The sequence below is a fragment of the Fundulus heteroclitus genome, chromosome 14 (assembly GCF_011125445.2).
Source record: "Fundulus heteroclitus isolate FHET01 chromosome 14, MU-UCD_Fhet_4.1, whole genome shotgun sequence".
Lineage (NCBI taxonomy): Eukaryota > Metazoa > Chordata > Actinopteri > Cyprinodontiformes > Fundulidae > Fundulus > Fundulus heteroclitus.
Genome location: NC_046374.1, coordinates 2,556,103 through 2,574,415, shown reverse-complemented (window position 1 = coordinate 2,574,415; position 18,313 = coordinate 2,556,103). Strand labels below are relative to the sequence as shown.

Genomic DNA, 18,313 nt, shown 5'->3' with positions numbered 1-18,313 from the left:
TATGGTGGCAACCTGACCAGGCTGTTCTCCACCCTGAACCGATGACCACCAGAGATTGGGACCAGCCCCCATGCCACCCCGCACAGATACTAGATTTTTTTTTGTCAATGACAATCTAAAACAAAAGTGATGGATATGTAGACATACTAAAACAGTGTTTTTATAAATCGTAGCACCATTTTTGGACTGAGGTTGTTTCAACACAACAGAGATCCCCTTTGCTCTTGGCCCAGCTTCGACAAGGCATTACTTCTAAAAAGAAAACTCAAAATGGCAGGATAAGTATCGACAGCAGGTAAGATATTGACTGCCCATGGCCTCTCAAGAGAAAACCAATGAAAAAAAGTTTTACATCATGCATGATATTTTTCTAATATTCAAGAGGATCTGTAAATATCAGATCGCCAGGGTTGCAAATTTAAAGGAGTAATGCCATTAAGCTGCACCGAGATGATCTGTGCTTGAGTTAAATATGTGAATTCTTACAGCGGTAGGAAGAATCATTGTGTAGGAAAGTGTGAGTTAGGTATTACCAGCACATAAACGTTTGATTTGCGGTCGAAAAAATAGTTACTAGTCTGGCTTTGAAAGTCCCAACTGAGCAGTTTCTAGCACAAAAGTAGATCAAAATCTGATAAACCGGCACATCACACCAAATACATCCTGTCCCTGTGTTTGACACAGATGTTGAAAGAAGAACTTGCTGTAAAAGGTATGTTGCAACAGCAAAGACGGTGTGCAAGACTGGGCTATGATCTGAACCTGTGTTTGAACAAGATTCCATCAGTTTACTGGAATATTCATCTCCTTCACATTTTCAGGAGATGAAATCTCCCACTGTCCGTTCCCGGTCTTCCATAAAAACAGAGCACCATTAGCTTTTAAAGATTTCATTTATTTTACTGAGGGAGGTGAAAAAAAATTGTAAGTCCTGGACTGGATTTGTTCTTCGAGTTTGAGCTGTTCATCTCATATTTTCTTCGCTCCATGCTGCGTTTTCTAGAGTCAATGAGCAAACACTGCACAGTCTGGTGTGCCTGTCAGCGTGATCCAATGATAAACACGCTGTTCAGCAAAAACATAATACCACAACGAGAAGAAATGAGTGGGAGGAACAAGGACTACCTTTGCAATCCAGTTAGTTCATGCTGGCTTCCTGTGGTCAATGGATTTCCCCTCACATGACTATTCTTTCTCAATGCGCTTAGTTCGCTCACCCAGAGAGAGCAATAGATCCAAGCAGTTCATGCAAGGCGATGAGTACGAGGAAGTTCTTAAGACTGGATTAATGGTTGCAAATTAAATAGAAGACTTACTTCAAGGTGAGTTTCACAGTATTTATAGTAAATGACTTTCCTATACAGATGATGTTTTAAAGAAAACTAGAAGTGTAGCCTTCTTTCCACCTTATGTGTTTCAGTCTTGAATATTTAAGAAAGGGGACTGGAGTTATTGGATTGTGAAAGTGTGTTGCCCTTTTATACCTTTTGAAATCGTTCAACAAGTCAGAGCTTTACAGAATGTTTGTTTGGGCAACCTGTGCTGTGGTGGTGGTTGTGGTTTAATATATTCCTATGATGTGTTTAAATTTAATTTCACCAATTTTAATGCTCTAAAATGTTCAAATATCTTTCCTGCATAGATTTAAAAAAAAAAAACAAAACACATTGCACAACTATTACAGCATTAACTGGCATTCTTGCTTAAACAGCCTGAATAAATTTCATGTTTCCTCTCTTCCGTCCTTTCCTATTAGGTTTGGGGGGGTTTGTGTTTGTTGAAGACAAACTCACGTTGTTGAAAGGAATTAGGAATTTGGATCCACTATGAACAACACCACCGCTATAACCACAACTGGCTCCACGTCCATGCCCATCAGCACCTCAGCTCGCGTTGGCATTGGCATCCTGACCCTAGCGTTCGTGCTGGGCTTCCCTGGGAACATGTTTGTCGTTTGGTCAGTGCTCTGCCGGGTGAAGAAGCGATCAGTGACGTGTTTGTTGGTGCTGAATCTGGCTGTGGCCGATGCCTTCGTGCTGCTCAGCGCCCCCCTCTTCCTTCGTTACCTGGCAGGAGGACGGGGCTGGGAGTTTGGCTCGGCAGCGTGCAAGCTGGTGCATTACCTGTCTAGTGTGAACATGTATGTGTCCATTTACCTCATCTGTCTGATGAGCATGGACCGCTGGCTGGCTGTCACAAAGCCCTTTGTGTCTCAGAGAATGAGAACCAAGCGCTCCCTGCTGGTACTACTGCTTGGGGTCTGGGTGTTGGCTTTCATCCTCTCTCTGCCAATGCCTTTCTACCGCAGGTAAGACTAACATGTACAAAGGTTTCAATAGCACAAGCATTAGACAAGTCTATTGATTGATTTTCATAATGCATGTTTGTTAAGTGGATCTAAGTAAGTAATTTCAGCATAACTACATACACAAGGTTTAATTTGACCAAACATTTTCAAGTAATTCAATGCATTTCAATGAGGTATGGTGTACAGTTAGGACCAAAATTATCATACCCCTAGCAGATTTACGATTAATGTAATGTTATAATTTTACCAGCATCTTCCATACTACTTAAAGCAATATTTACGTTTTGGAGTTGAATTTGTTAGAAATCTAAGTAAGACAAGAAACCTGCAAAGGAACTTACAAAAATATAAAAAAAATCTCTCTCTCTCTCTCTCTCTCTCTCTCTCTCTCTCTATATATATATATATATATATATATATATATATATATATATATATATATATATATATTATATATATATATATATATATATATATATATATAAAAACACTAAGTAACATTATAAACACTAAGTAACATTAAGTAATACATAACACAAGAGTTAGGTGCAATCACTCCATCTATAGAGCGTCTTAAAGTAATGGGGGTAACTGATTTGACCGCACTGGGATAAAAGCTGTTTTTCAGTCTGTTGGATTTGGTGTTTGTTGTCATGCACCTTTCACTACATGGGTGTGGAGAAAAAAAAATGTGTCCTGGATGAGTGGAGTCAGTTGAATAGCACTGGCGTGTGCAGGTGTAAATGTTTGCAGTGAGGCCTGCTGTGATCCAGTAACACGTTCCACTGACCTCACCACCCAAGGCATGTTCTTCGTGCTCTTCGGAGAGCAGCTGGAGAACCACAAAGTGCATCAATACAGCAGGGGGCTCTGCATCACTGACCTGTAAAAGTTGGTGAGCAGCTGGTGAGAAAGGTTGAATGCGTGTTTGAAGTTCTTGAAGAATTAAAATCTTTGTGGGGCTTTCCCTACCTGGTGTCAGAAGAGTGTGTTCCAGGGAAGGTCAGCAAAAATGTGGACACCTAGGGACTTGTAGTTATCCATAGAACAAGAGTTTAATTGCTGTAATGCAAATAAAGATTTTTCCATTGGTCATCGAGAGAGTTTAACGTTCCAGTTATTTTTAATTTTTTTTTTTTTTTAAATGATACTCCTTTTACATTGTTTTATTATCTTCTGATTATTTACTATCATCCAACTATTATTTACAGTGATCTCGTTTTGGAATAGAGCCAAACTTAAATCAGTCTGCTTGGGGTATTAGTGGTTTTGGGGTTGACTTTTAAACAAAAGTTAACGACAGTCAACTACAGTCAATGAATATATCTTAAAAAATTGTTAATTAGTAGAATTATTTGGGATTTTTATATTGATATTTAAATTTTAAAAAAGCATTTTTGTTCATCATAAAACAGAAAATACTTATTTTTATATTGCTTTAAATCAGTAAAATTGCTTTTAGAAATAGTAGCTTTTGGTTTGAACAGACTCAAAATGCTGCAATATAACCATTTGTCCAGGGTTGTGATGAGGAGTGGGGATTAATTTCTGTCATTAATCTTGTTATGTTCAGTTTTGCGATGGAGGACAGTGTAAGTTAATGACCAGATGTGTGTGCAGCAACAGTTGTGGTGCTGAACGGATGAGACTTAGATGTCCTTTTATCAATGGGAAAGAGTGGTGGCTGATAACCAATGGGTGCTTCGACATGAGAAAATTATATTATTTTTGTCTGTCCCATTTTGGAGCTGCTTTATCTGATAAAGGGTACTTTTATTTGCTACTTTTATTTTTTTCTGTTTAAAGTAGCACCTCAGATTAAGGCTGTTGTCACCACACTACTGGGTAGCAGATGCAATTTACTGTACTTTAAAAGGACCCCAGGCAACTCCAACACAAGTAACACATCAGGGAAGATTGTGGGTTCCTGGTAATTAAGTTCTGTGGGACAAAGATACAGGGTATCATTGAAGAAACGTACCTCTACTTGGCATTTAGACATTTGTTTAGTCCTTTCTTCCATAAGAACACAAACATGCAAAGAGTTAAGACTCTCTGGTGTGGTGTAGGAGTTGCTCACTAGATGTTTTTTTGTTCTTCAAATACAATCAACAATTGTAAATGTGTGTAATCAACAATTTAAAGCTGCAGCCAATGTTTAATTGTTTGGCATACACATACATTCAATCACTGATGGAAATTAGGTGACTGCACCCAATTGACGAACAAACTAACATCATTTTTTTATTTCTAGCAAACATGTTTTTTAACCAAAGACCAATTTCAGTGGATATGTTTGATGGTGATGAAGATGTTTTATACTTGTAATCTAACAGTATTAGTATATGTTAACAACAATATTAATTCCAATACAAGCCTGATTTAAACTTGTGGATGATACATTTATTGTGGCTCATTTTATTTTCTGTGTGTGTTTTTGTTACTGCCCACTCTCCAACAGTGTTATAAATGTTATGAGAAACAACTACCGTCTGAGCCTTTGCCTGCCACACCACTGGAAGAGTGTGGGTCACCAGGTCTTCCAGTACCTGTTTGAGACCATCATGGGCTGCTTGATTCCCTTCTCCCTCATCAGCACCTGTTACTCCACCGTCATATGCAGACTGCAAAAGGCCAAGTTCCAGCGCAGAGGACAAGGCAGTCGTCTGATCCTGCTGATCATCATTGCATTTGTCATATTCTGGCTGCCCTATCACATTGTCAACATCATTGAGGTGATTTTGTCTACTTCCATGAGCCATAACCTTTTACTGATAGAACTAACTGTGCTGGTAATGCAGTGGGTCGGTTGGTAACGAAGTATTAAGGGGTTTATCTCCTCTTGGGTTCAATATAGAGTTTATGATCTGATAGTGTTCTGCCTGGAGGTGTTATCTGACCTTATATGAGTTGTATATCAGGAAAAAAAAGCTCTATCGCCCAATTCGTTGTACCCTTATTTTGTAGCTATGCCTTTTCTGTTTCATGCCCTCCTGTTTCATTTTTTTAAGCATGAATTTAAATAACCTAACTCTTGAGGTTAATGTTTTTAGTATCTAAATATGTTAGATGTTTTTAGTATCTAAATACTTCGTATCACACCCTATTTCCATTAATTTTGATTCTGATCGCATTTGGGTCATTTGACTGAGTTGACTCCTATGCACCATGACAGATTATGATTTCCAATGTTGTGGACAATGGTGTTCAAAACACATTCGTGTTAGATAACATGCAAATTCAACAGAAACATGTCCACCCCCTTAGTAATGGGAAGTCGTTAAAGCCATTGTAAGGCAGCAAATTGAACCGAAACTGGTCCACTCCTCTGAATTTGCATGTTATCTAAGCCATTACAAGGCCTTTGTTGGGCAGTAGTATAAAGCCTGATACTCCACATTACTCCAGATATTTTGAATTGAGAAAGCTTCCTGGATAGGAAGCGAAACGTCTTCAACTACGGAAAACAAGTCCAGTTGTTTTGTTTTTTAACTTTTTGGAATGACCATGACCTGGATGATTGAGAATCTTCAACAGCATATGAACAATCAAATATTTTAAGCATGAAACATCAAGCAAATGCAACTTTTGATGTCATTTTGTGGCATGCTGTTTGCGGTGAACATATTTGCATTGTGTTTTTATAGGCAAGCTTTGTGTATTACATAGAGAAAGAGCTGCTGCATTCCTCTCAAGGTTCATGTTAGGCGTCTGCTTAGTGTCTGTAACCCAGCAGAGATGTAGTTTAGCTTTGTGAGGTCCTATATTGGTAACTTAGAGCTCCAGATCTCCCCTGCATTAAAGGTATAGTGGACGATTTTTTGGGAAATGTAGGTAAGACATTTTTTTCTTACCAGTAAGTCATTTATTGAATAACAGCGCTTGCGCAAGACCATCTTACCTTTTGCTTCTCAGGGGGTTCTCATGAAAGAATTTCCCAAATAGACCTTGGTCTTATTTTTTTTCTTCGTCTGAGGCCGTCCTCTTCTTCTCAAAAACAGTTTGCTTCTTGCAATACTCAGCCATTTTCAAAGTATACAGTGTGAGCAGCGGAGTTACAATGAACGGATGAGACCGAAGCTAGCTGGATACATAAACACTAGAAGTGAGCAGGCGCAGAGGAAACTAGGAAGGAATGAGCATACACATTGATCCCCCTGGGACTCGAATCCAAAAAAAAGACTGTACCAGCTGTACCATTAATCTTGAGTATGCTGACTTTGACTTTGCTATCTACAGAAGGATTTAAACTGAAGGCTAAACTTCCAGCCCAAAAATGTATTGTTACACTTAGGGGTTTTTCTCGTGTTTTTTATTTTTACTTTATTTCAGAGAAATTATGGTAAATAAACAAGACCAAGTTCAAGTTGGAGGTGTGAAACGTTTAACCTGGCTGAGCTGAGTTAAGAACTAGTTCTTGTCAAGGTTCAAGGTGCACGACTCTGATGACCTTACCCGACTCTCACCAGATGGATTTTGTTCCGTAGACTCCACACGGCCACACACATCCATCTAGAATCGCTGTCATTGGGAAGGATTTCTATACCTCTTAAAATAGACGAGCCAATCAGGATCGGCGGGGGGGGGGCGGCGGTGGGGGGGGGGGGGGGGGGGATTTTCGTGGATGTGAAAAATCTGAGTAGCAACTGTTTGGATTCAGACAACGATGGCAGCTCTCAGCAAGGAAGCTCTCCTGTTTTGGATGACCTTCCCCTGGCAAAAGCTGTCCCCGATTTCAGTGTATCATGATGAAGTACAAAGGTCTTAACGTACTTAAGGTATTTACCCGGTCCTGCCGCTGTCCCGACGTAGTAGAAGAGCTGAGCCAGCAGCGCCTTCCCCACGCCGTCGATGTTGCAGATCGGGAAAAACAAACCAATCTCTCGACAGAGACTCTGTGCCCGCCCCCCACCCAGCGAATATCAGAGACATCCCCGGTTTTCATTAGAGAAATCTGTGGTAATATTGAGGGGCATTTCATCAGTGTCGTCCAAACTGTCAAATATTAATTCTTTAAAAGAATACCAAAGAATGGCTTTGAAGGCTTTTGTTAGTAGAAACGATGGTTTCGGTTTTCGATGTTTGTTTTGATGTGAGTGGTTGAAGTAGCATGTCAGTAAAGATGACAGACAAGTGGTTTATCCAATCATATGCAAGGATTTTTGATAAGGCGACTCCTTCTGAAATACATCTCCAATGGAGCGGTCCCAGATGGATGTGTGGAGCTCCGCAGAACAAAATCCATCTGGCGAGAGTCAGGTTACTGATGACCACTAATCAAAGCAAAATAACTCTTAGCAATGTTTACATGGAGAAAAAATCGGAATAAATGGAATAAAAAAGCTTCATGCAAACAAACCAATCAGAATATGATGATTGGATTAAGCTCAATCGGAATGAGAGGGGCAGTTAATGCCAATTGTTAATCCGATCAACATGCATATAAACACTTATCAGGCTGAAATTATTCCGGATGTGGCAAACTGACCCGAGTGCGCATGTGCACCCAACATAAATGTCACGTATTTCTGCATTGGCAAGTGGCTGAAATACATCAGGAAGCAAAACTGTCGGGGCTCCTGATACAACCTTTCTGTTCAACAAAATTAAAGAGCTCAAAATTTTTATTTACTCAGAAGCATTTCAACTGTAATTAGAACATTGTGCAAGTCCAGGCTGAATGCTCAGAAGACAATACTGCTTTGTTTACTATTTTTGTTGTTTAGCAAAGACGGAAGTACTTCATCGTCAGTGTTTCTTTTCAGGGCAAAATGATAACTGGCATGTCAGAGTGGTTACATGCTGAATAAACCCAGGTGTATATACACGCATATTATAACTGGATTATCTGATTGTGTGTCCATCTTAATGGTACAATTCGATTATTTAATCTGAATACATTTTAATCCCATCGTGAAATTTTGTACATGTAAACATAACTAGTGACGTCTCTCTGGTAGATATTATTTATTGGTGTCATATGACCCATTATACTTTACAGTAGAGTATGAGTGAAATATTGAACATTCCTTTAAATTAGAGGTTGTTAAAGCAGGTAAAAACCCTTCTACACTAGGTTACAAATTGATAACCGGTGGAAACGTTCTGCCAAATTACAGCAAGAATTGGTAAATTGGTGAAATGGCCAAACGCTTGTATGTCAGACTGTGTAGTGAATGTCATGTCCCCAGATGTTTGATTATTATTAGTTTCAGGTTCTTGAGGATCGTTCAGTTTTCACCTTTTAGTGTTGTTCATTTATCTGTTGACTCTGTTTATTTCTTGTTATTTATTTCTTCTATTTCCTCCTACTTCCTTGTCGTTGTTTAGGTTCATGTTCATCGTGGGATGTTTCTGTTAGGTCTTTGTTCCTGTGTTTGCCTGCCGCTAGCCTTCAGTTATATTCTTTGTGACTTCCACTTTGTTGGTTCCTCCGTTACGCTTCCCTTGTTCCTAGTATCCCTTGTTCCTGTAGGTCTTATTCAGTTCCTTTCAATACATTAACATTATTCACTTCATCATGCAGCTCCCAAGCTCTTGTTTGCAATTAGGTCTGCTACAATCACACTAGACATGACTGAAATGGCGGGGAGATGTGGCAAAAATAAGGTGTTTTCCAATTCTTCCAGCAGCAGTGGAGAATGCAGGATTTCAGTTTGGCCTCCTCAAGCTGCTGCTGGATCCATAGTAAGTCTCAATTGCTTTTGGGGAAGATGTGTCTGCTTGGTCCTGAGTTTGGCAAGTTCCTTCTGTCATGTTTGCAAGCCACATGATGAAGTGAATAATGATAATTTATTAAAATGAAATAAACAAGACTTACAAGTGATGACTAGGAACAAGAAAGGCATAACGGAGGAACTAACAAAGAGGAAGAGGAACCAGTAGTTCAAATAGGTAGATAAGGACAGTAAAGAAAGGAGGAGAGCATGTGATTGAAAAGATGAAGGGATGAAGAGTAGAAAGAGCAAAAGATAAGGTGGGAACATAATCTAACGTGACAAAGAAAAAAACCAACTCTCTAACTAAATCAACCCACTACAATCTTACTGAAGACAGGAAGCAAGGAGACACTGAAACACAGATCTAACAGAAGCACAAACTAACTAAATCCATGATGAACATAAATCTAAACAATGACAAGGAAGTAAGAAGAAATAAACAGAGTCTACAGATAAATAGACAACACTAAAAGAAGAAAACTGAATGATCCTCAGGGACATAAAACTAATAATAATCAAACATCTGGGGACATGCCATTCACTACACAGTCTGACATACAAGTGTTGAGCCATTTTGCACTGTTTTAAGTTATTTAAGGTTTAATAAATAACTCTCTGTCTGTTAGTTATTGTCCGGTGAATATCAGCCCAAATAGCTGATATTCGGACAATAGTTGAAAGGGTAATTCGAGCACTGGCATTTTTTTAATAGCAAACTGCACACATGTGGAATAAATGAGTGACAACTTCTCTTCAAGTTCAAGATTTTATTAACAGAAATAAAATAAAAATCCAGTATGCCTAATCCTGTTTATCTGAATTAACACTATATTTCAATCAACAAATCCTCTCTGCGAGGTTAGTGAAACTTAATTTAACTACTAAACAAAAGTAAGATAAAAAGAAACTAATAAACTATGTACACACAAAATAAACAAGAGACAAATAAAAATTTTGCAAACCATCATCAGAATGATTCAGTGAATCCTGAATCACTGCAGATCTAAGTTAGAGAACCAAAGTTCATCTTAAAGAACATGGAATGAGATCAAATTAGCTTAACAAATTTGTTTATTTTTTATGATTTATTTCTTATTTTAACACAATAATGAACACAATATATGGACATCCATATTATAACATGAAACAGTAAGTTGAATAATAACCCTGAACCAATATAAGACAAAACAAAAGCCACAGATAAAACAAAGGACACAAAAACCCAGCAAATATTTCCATAAGTATGTGGATAAGAAGTAGATAACTAAATAATAAACAGAGAAAAACAAACAGAGGTTACAAAAAATAAACAAAATATGGATTAATTAAGCAGAAAGCAAAAAAAAAAAAAAAAAGACACTGGGCATCCAAAAGACTTAATGTATTCTGTGCTACTATATTTGTTATAAGTTAGATAAATGGTTAGCGCCATTATAACTAGGGAATGAGGGGGATCACCACTCATGGGGTCACATCAAGTGTCAAGGATACAGCATGATCCAAAAGCAGTGACCAGATTCTTGAAAATGTGACTTCAGAGCCTTTGAGAGATTTTTTTCAATTTCATGAAAGAAAGGGCATATTTTATCCAGTGAGAATATGTGGGTGGGAAATGAATCTTTAAATGCATCAATATCAGTACGTCAAGCCAGTAGTGTGAGGAAGGCCACAAAGTCAGCACAATGGGGTGACCGTGTTTGGTTTTTGGGGAGGACCCCACATAAAGCAGTGAGTGGAAAATGCTGCACTGTGGTTGAGGGGATTACAGAAAGTGAGTCAAAAACAGATTTCCAAAATTGGGATAGAAAGGGACAGGTCCAAACATGTGACTGAGAGTAGCTGGGCTCAAACCACACTTCACACAGCTTGAATCCATGTCCGGAAAGAGTGGAGCTAGTTTACTTTTGGACCAGTGTACTCTATGGACTACTTTACTTTGGATAATTCTGTGCCAGGCACAGTCTGATGAAGAGTGAATGCATTTTAGAATAGTTTACCACATTTCATCATCAATATCAATATTAAGATCATCAGACCAAGTAATGTGAAGATGGCTAGACCCAGAAGTTGAATTGGACATAGCTTGTATATTTTTGATATTGTACCCTTTGGAGTGGGACTGATTTCTATCAGTCTATCAGCCATAGTGGAAGCAGGGATTATCGGAAAACAAGGGAAACATTAATGAATAAAGTCCCTAACTTGGAGGAATCTAAAAAAGTGAACACAGGTTAGAATTTGAGGATAATTGAGCAAATGAGGCAAAAGTTCCATCTAAGTATAGGTCTTTCACAGAAAAGAGGACATGGCTTTTCCACACTGAGAATGTCTTATCAATGAGTGAAGGTGGAAATGGAGGATTAGAGTGTATTGGCGATAAAAGAGGTGTTCTTTGAATTCAAAAATGTTGCGTAATCTGAGCCCATATTCTAAGGCAGTTCTTAACAATTATATTGTTAGTGTAAAATGCAGGAGCTGTTCCTGGGGGAAGGCATAAAAGAGAGTACAAAGAGAAAGAGGCAGAGCTACATGAAGCCTCCTCTATTGGTAACCATTTGGGAAACTCATAGTTGGCATTGCACCAAAATAACATTGTACAAATATTAATGGAATATTAACAGCCCAATAGGACCGTTATGGTCTGATATCACTTTGTTCACAGGGAGGGGAACAGATTTATGCACTAAAATGGCAACCCCCTGTGCCATTCATCATTGAATGATGAATGATGTGCCTGACCAACCCACCCACTACGGAGCCTGAGCTGGTCTGACTATTTCAAATGACTTTCCTGTAAAAAAGCAACTCTCGTGTTTAAGTGCTTTAGATGAATAAATACTTTGTTACACTTTATAGGAGAGTTTTACCCTTTAACGTTCCAACTAACAAGTCTTAACGCACCCCCTGGAGCCAACAGTGCGTCAGTACTTGGCATAATACCCAAGGTGTGGAGTACATGAAAATGACAATGAGCAGTGAAGTGTAGCGCATATTTAATATGTAGCACGTATACATAAATAAAGTAGGGACCCGTAGCACACAGACACAAAAAGAGGAAAGAAAAAATAATAACAAACATAAAAGAATAAAGAAAAAAAACACAAAAAACAAGGTGTCGCAAAGGGCAACCACCTGGACTCTGATAAACTTATCAGCATAGTCTAATACTTCCTTATTCCTAAATCCCAACTTCTTGCAACCGCATTATGAAGAAACAGTTAAAACTGTGTTCCGTATACCACTACATAATAAGGCCGTGTATATGTCTATGTAATGCTATGTAAATAACTAACAAATAGGCCAACCAGGCCGCATTGAATTAAGGAAACACTTCAACGTTATTTAAAAAGAGGAGGGAGAAGGGGAAAAAAGTTGATGTTAGATTTCTAAGACGACAAAAAAATATTACCCGGATTTTTTACTGATCCTGACCCAAGTCCTGGACGAATTTAGCTGCATCTGCGGCCAATGAGAGCCTCTTGTTATCCCTGTTCAGGAGTGTGATGCGCAATTTCGCAGGAAAGAGCAACGCTGGCTTGTATCCATGCTTGTACAGTTCAGACATGGCACTACGGTATTCACCGTGCTTCACAACTTCTGGACTGTAATCTTCATATAGGCAAATCCTATGACCCTGATAAGCCGGCGCACCTCTCCTGCGGGCTTCAAGGATAATCAGGTCATTCTCTTGGAATCGATGGAAACGTAGCAAGACAGGACGAGGACGGTATCCCAGGGAGGGCTTGAAGGCGAAGGTCCGATGTGCCCGGTCTATCTCAGGATAGGAGGGAAGTGTATCTTGACCGCAGACTTCAGACAAAAGCTGAGAAAAAAACAAGGTTGGACAGGGACCTTCTATGCCTTCTGGCAAGCCGATAATGCAAATGCTGTGGCGCCTGCTGCGCCGCTCTAGGTCTGTCACTTTAGCTCCTAAAGACTCATTATCCTTTTGAAGACTAGCACACACTTTCTCACCTGCAGCAAATGTGTGTCCGAGGTGGTTGCATTATCTTCCAACGAGCAAATACGCTGCCCGTGATCTGCCAAAGTAAAGTTGATACTATCCAACTTGGAGTTCAGAGACTCAAAAGACAACTTGAACTCTGCAGACAGGGCCTCCATATGACTGTTCAGGAGCAAGCTAATTTCTGCCATTGTTATGGTAGCAGTCAGGGTTGTGTCCTTTTCTCTTTCAGGGGATTTTCCTTTGGCCTTAGAGATGATAAAGTGAGTTTACAAAAAAATTACCTCCAAAAAAAGAAATGTCTTAAGCCTTTCTAGGGAAGTGTGGTTTCAAGAAAGTATGGAAAGCGCAATTGCAGCAGCGGTCCAAGTGTGCGTCTACTCCTCATCCACTTCACCCGGAAGTTCTCAGCTTAACTAATTTAGAATGTGTTTCAACCCATTCACACTGCAAATCCTGACTTAAAGAAAACATTATTTGAAAAACTAAAATTTTAAAGAATGATTGGCTCAGTAAAAATCAGTAACCTCTACGACACCTGATTTTATTAATGCAATTATTCTCCCGGGAAGCCAAGGGGCGTTGTAGCGATCGGTCACTTAATATGTTAATCCTTAAATTATACAAAACACCATTAAATCGACAGTAATCTTCCCTATTTATGATGTACCGATGCCCATGGCACCATCGAACGATGGCAGAGCCAAACCTTATGTTTAAAACGAACCGTAGTACTTATAAGCTCTATTTGGTCGGAATGAGCGGACCAAACAACACAAACTTTAGATCCCAGCGGTGTATAAAACCCTTATGGAAATAACGTTTGTTATAACCATAAAAGCACACTCAAACCACATCAGCATAACATTGTTTCAAAGAAGCTACCTGGAGCTATGCCTGTTAGCTTTATTCCTCATGGCTTGATTGCCCAACACAAGTGTTTGGTCATTTCACCAATTTACCAATTCTTATTGCGATTTTGGTCTTTTTTTTTACCTAACTGCCATTCATGCCAGAAGGTTTCCTATCTACTGGTTATCAATTTGTAACCTAGTGAAAAAGCTTTTTTACCCACTTTGATAACCTCTGATTTAAAGGAATGTTCTGTATTTATTAATAAACATCATCAAAAAGTGAAAAACTGAATGGTGTGCAATATAAACCCCAGGAATCTAAAACTAATAATAATCAAACAGCTAGGGATCGTGACAGTGAAGCTGATGCCTACTAAAAGTATGACTAATTCTAACATGTGTTATTTCTATGTTCAACGACTAAAATCTCCAAAATTTGTCCATGAACCCATGCTTTAACTATCCACTATTATTTGAATTGAAAGACTGTTTTTCCATTGTCTGTTACTATGAAGTTCCATGTAAAAAAATTGCAGTATCCTCTTGTTATCTGTTCCAGTTTGTCATAACTCTATTTCCAATACACTTTAAATTTAACATGGAGAGATAAATGACTGAGCGTAATTGTGAAAACATGTGCTAGGAATCTATTCCAACCAAGCCTAGCCTGTTCTAGCTATGATCAGGATCTTCTTCCTTGGAATTGTGATGTAGTTAATATTGACTTTAGTGCTATCTGCTGGTGTGGTATAGATATTACAACCTCCTTTGACTGGAATCATGCATGAATATTTTTCCAAGGCCAAATATACAAACTGCTCATGACTTACTTACAAAACCTCACTTTAAATTTTTCTTTTTCTCTTTTGACGTCTCTTCTCACTCCCTCAGGTGGCTTGTTTATTAAAGAACAGTGACACAGACGGCAACTGTGTCCCCAGTGCCCGGCCCAATGTCACAGCCTTTGCCTACTTCAGCAGTGCGGTCAACCCCATTCTCTACGTGTTTGCTGGCAGCTCCCACATCCGTCAGGCTGGGCTCAGCTTCATGGGCAAGCTCTTCGAGGCTACCTACTCTGAGAGCAGGAGCACGTCCACCTTTACCCGCTCTGGCCGCAGCGGCTCTTCACCGGACGAGAGCTCTGTCCTGTACACTCTGTCGAATAAAATCGGTTTCAAGGTAAAAGGCAAAGAAAGGAGCAGCAGTGTGGCAGGCAAAGAAGCCAACGAGCCAGAACTCAAAACTCTTGCCACTGTCGAACAGTTAGAATAGCACTCAACCTCTTTTATATGTACAACAAAGAGGAAAGTATATTGTATTTTATTAAACCATTACTATTACTGAGTGTCATTGTTTGAGGTTAAAACTGGGAAATGATGTCTATTCCTGGCTCGAAACAGTTTTTGATAACCAAATCTATTGAAATCCTGCTAGAAACAGTAATGCCGTAATGGTCCTTTATGTGTGTGTGCTTTAGAAACAGAACTTAATGCGAAAATCAAAGAGTTGTAAAACTTAAACTTTATTTACTTTATTTAAAAAATATTTTAAGGTTGTACATAAAAGTAATGCGACTTTTTTGTTATTTAAAAGGAACATTTTTTAATATTAAACTATTGTCCCAAAACATTTTATGAATGTATTGATAACTGTTGTAATTTGAAAATTAAATATTTTCGTTTGTATATTGAGTTCATTTTGTACTGTGATTCTAATATATATGTACATACACATTTTCTGACCCGCTTATATATATATATATATATATATATATATATATATATATATATATATATATATATATATATATATATATGTATGTGTGTATGTGTGTATGTGTGTGTGTGTGTGTGTGTGTATGTGTGTATGTGTGTGTGTGTGTGTGTATGTATGTATGTATAACCCTAAGAACATATAAAAAGCTACATGCAGTGTTAATTTCAAAACACCTTTTAACAATGATAATAAACTGCAAGCAACCCATTCCTTATACACGATGTCCTATTGTTACTGATGCGATGTTCTTGCACTAAAAGAACATTGCACAAGGAGCATTTCATCAAGAGTCGTTCCTGTAACAGTGTCATGCATCACTCTTCCCTCCGTTTCTCAACATATTTCTGAAATGTTCACATTGCAGATACTGTGTGGTTAAACTCCGTTGTGGTTTAGAACTGCTGTCAAATTGTGGTAACTTGACATAAACACAGAAATGGAGCAACTTTACAGGAAATATGAGTCATATTTATAGAGCAATTAAAAAAAAAAAACTTACACCTGGAAGTCTTGATGAAGTAGTCACTTAGAAACACAGCTGTCATTCAAAAAAGAAAAAAAAGATTTATAATATCCCCTCATTAGTCATGTTTGATGATGACTAAGATGGCAAGAAAATTTTGCTTCATGGGCTATCTGTTCAGACGTATGCCTAAGCAGCTGATGACTGAAATCTATTTTCAAGAAGACACAAATTTGTAATGCATCAGCTCTTTTTTTACAGTTGCATGAGCCACATTTGTCCACTGTTAAATTTTCCGTGATAAACATTTCCGTTTTCCTTAGTTCTTGTTGCCATTTTTCAATGGTCTGCACAGCTAGCATTCCAAAAATCCTGTCGATAGATTCTCCTGACTGTGGATCTCAGCAGCTCATCTAGTGTGACATTGACCTCTTCCCCTTCTGTTGGAATAATGCTCCTCTGCCTAGCCAGTCAGTTTAGGAGGATGGGCATGTTTTGGTAGTTTTGCATCTATGCCACACTCTTCAAATACACATGCCCATTATTACTTTTAAAATGACTTACGTTGTAAAGAAATATCACAGATAACCACCAAGGAGTGACAACAATCTATGATGTAAAGTCTAAATTTGTCTCCTATGCTTGTTGGAAGTAGAGAGTGTTAGAATTTGCCTTTTGTGGTTAGCTGTGTTTAAAGCTAAATTAGTCATTTACTTGTTATTAACTGTGTCTGAATCAAAATTAGATATATGCTGGTTAGCCTGTGTGATAGCATTCATTTGATTTGTTTTACAATATTTCTTGTATTCCATTGTATTCAACATTGCATTCTTTTGTATTGAGACACTCTTCATAAGGTTGAGGAGTAGAGTAGGAATGTTCAAGGTCTTTTCTTTTAACTACACATAGAGTCCAGCGTTGTACAACTTTTTTTAAAACAAAAGAACAGAAAACAAAGACGGAGTTGTGGATGAAGGCGGTCTAAACAAACAGAAGCCAGTTTCCAGATACCCAGATATCCCACAATGCAATGCGCATTGGCCCAGTTCAAGCCCCATTAACTAGGCTAATGCATTAGGGTTCATGATTCAGGTGGCTACAAAGGAGCTACAAGAAGTGATCGTACCGCCCTGGCAAAAGCTAATTCCCTCAAAATTAAATGTCTAATTAACAGCTTCATTGCAGGGACCAGATAAGTCCATCCACAGAACCAGTTTCACCAAGAGCTAATATTAAACTCACTGTGGATGTTTTACTTTGGAACAGCCCTTTTTACAGATACTATCAGTATTGATATATACCACAATTAATATAACCCAACATATTAGCTAAAAAAATAACATTTTTTTTAATATAAATTATGGCCCTAATAACTCAAATAGTATAGCAAATTCACTTACAAACTTGTATTTCTGCTAGGTAAATTTGGTATGATACATATTTCTAAATAGTAGCGTATTAGCTGAGAGGTAATGTTTAACTATATATCCTTTCTATTATTACCAAATAATGACTTTGTAAATTACTACCAAGTTAAGTCACTGAAGTATGGATCATTTGTTTTCTTTCAAGTTTTATTGCGTGAGTTGGCACTGATTCTTCTGATTCCCAATGTATCAATTTACTCATAGAAAGCGACTAGATTAAGACATCATATGTACATTTAATTATGTCATAGCTTTTCCTATAGACAAACGCATTACAGGCATTGGTCTCAACGTAATATATGAGGGAAACCCATATATTACGTTGAATAAAATTTTGTAATATTTTATATATTTTTTAATCATCAACCAGTGACCTGTTGAGTGTGAGGTTATCACATGAATTCCCAGAGGGGTCATTAGAGGTTCATGGTGAGCAACAACAATCCTTTGTGTCTAGTAATGGTTTATATCATAAATAGTGATGAGTTGTATACCATTTATGTATTAAAACAGAAGTACACTCTATTGCTTCTATAAGACTTAGGAGGGACAGTTGCAGCCAACTGCTGCTAACAAATTACAATATATTCTCCAGAAGACAAGGCCTCTCAAATGATCTAACAAATAGCAAAGAAAACACTGTTGCTACATGGTTGTTTTATAAAACATCAAAGGGTGTTGGGGTATATTTGATACCCATCTTCCAATGTTGGTTGTCCTTTAGACTCCAGCATTTCATTTATACGGTATTTGCATCTGCCGGGCTGGCCCCACCAAATGGTGACAACTGCCGATGAGTTTA

The 18,313-nt window shown here is 38.2% G+C and overlaps 1 protein-coding gene across 1 annotated transcript; it reads left to right on the top strand.

The window, feature by feature from the left end:
- The first annotated feature begins 1,100 nt into the window (after positions 1-1,100).
- On the top strand, positions 1,101-15,260 carry ltb4r (leukotriene B4 receptor). The gene is made up of 5 exons (XM_036146041.1): positions 1,101-1,322; positions 1,757-2,308; positions 2,403-2,405; positions 4,770-5,043; positions 14,737-15,260. The coding sequence occupies exons 2-5, from the start codon at positions 1,827-1,829 to the stop codon at positions 15,115-15,117; spliced, it is 1,140 nt and encodes a 379-aa protein (XP_036001934.1). The 5' UTR covers positions 1,101-1,322; positions 1,757-1,826; the 3' UTR covers positions 15,118-15,260.
- The last annotated feature ends 3,053 nt before the right edge of the window (positions 15,261-18,313 follow it).

What these genes read in the sequence shown, in the direction of transcription:
- ltb4r (XM_036146041.1), top strand. Translation starts at nt 1,827, where the DNA reads ATGAACAACACCACCGCTATAACCACAACTGGCTCCACGTCCATGCCC. An exon ending in ACATTGTCAACATCATTGAG is followed by an intron (nt 5,044 to 14,736) that starts GTGATTTTGTCT and finishes TCACTCCCTCAG; the next exon opens with GTGGCTTGTTTATTAAAGAA.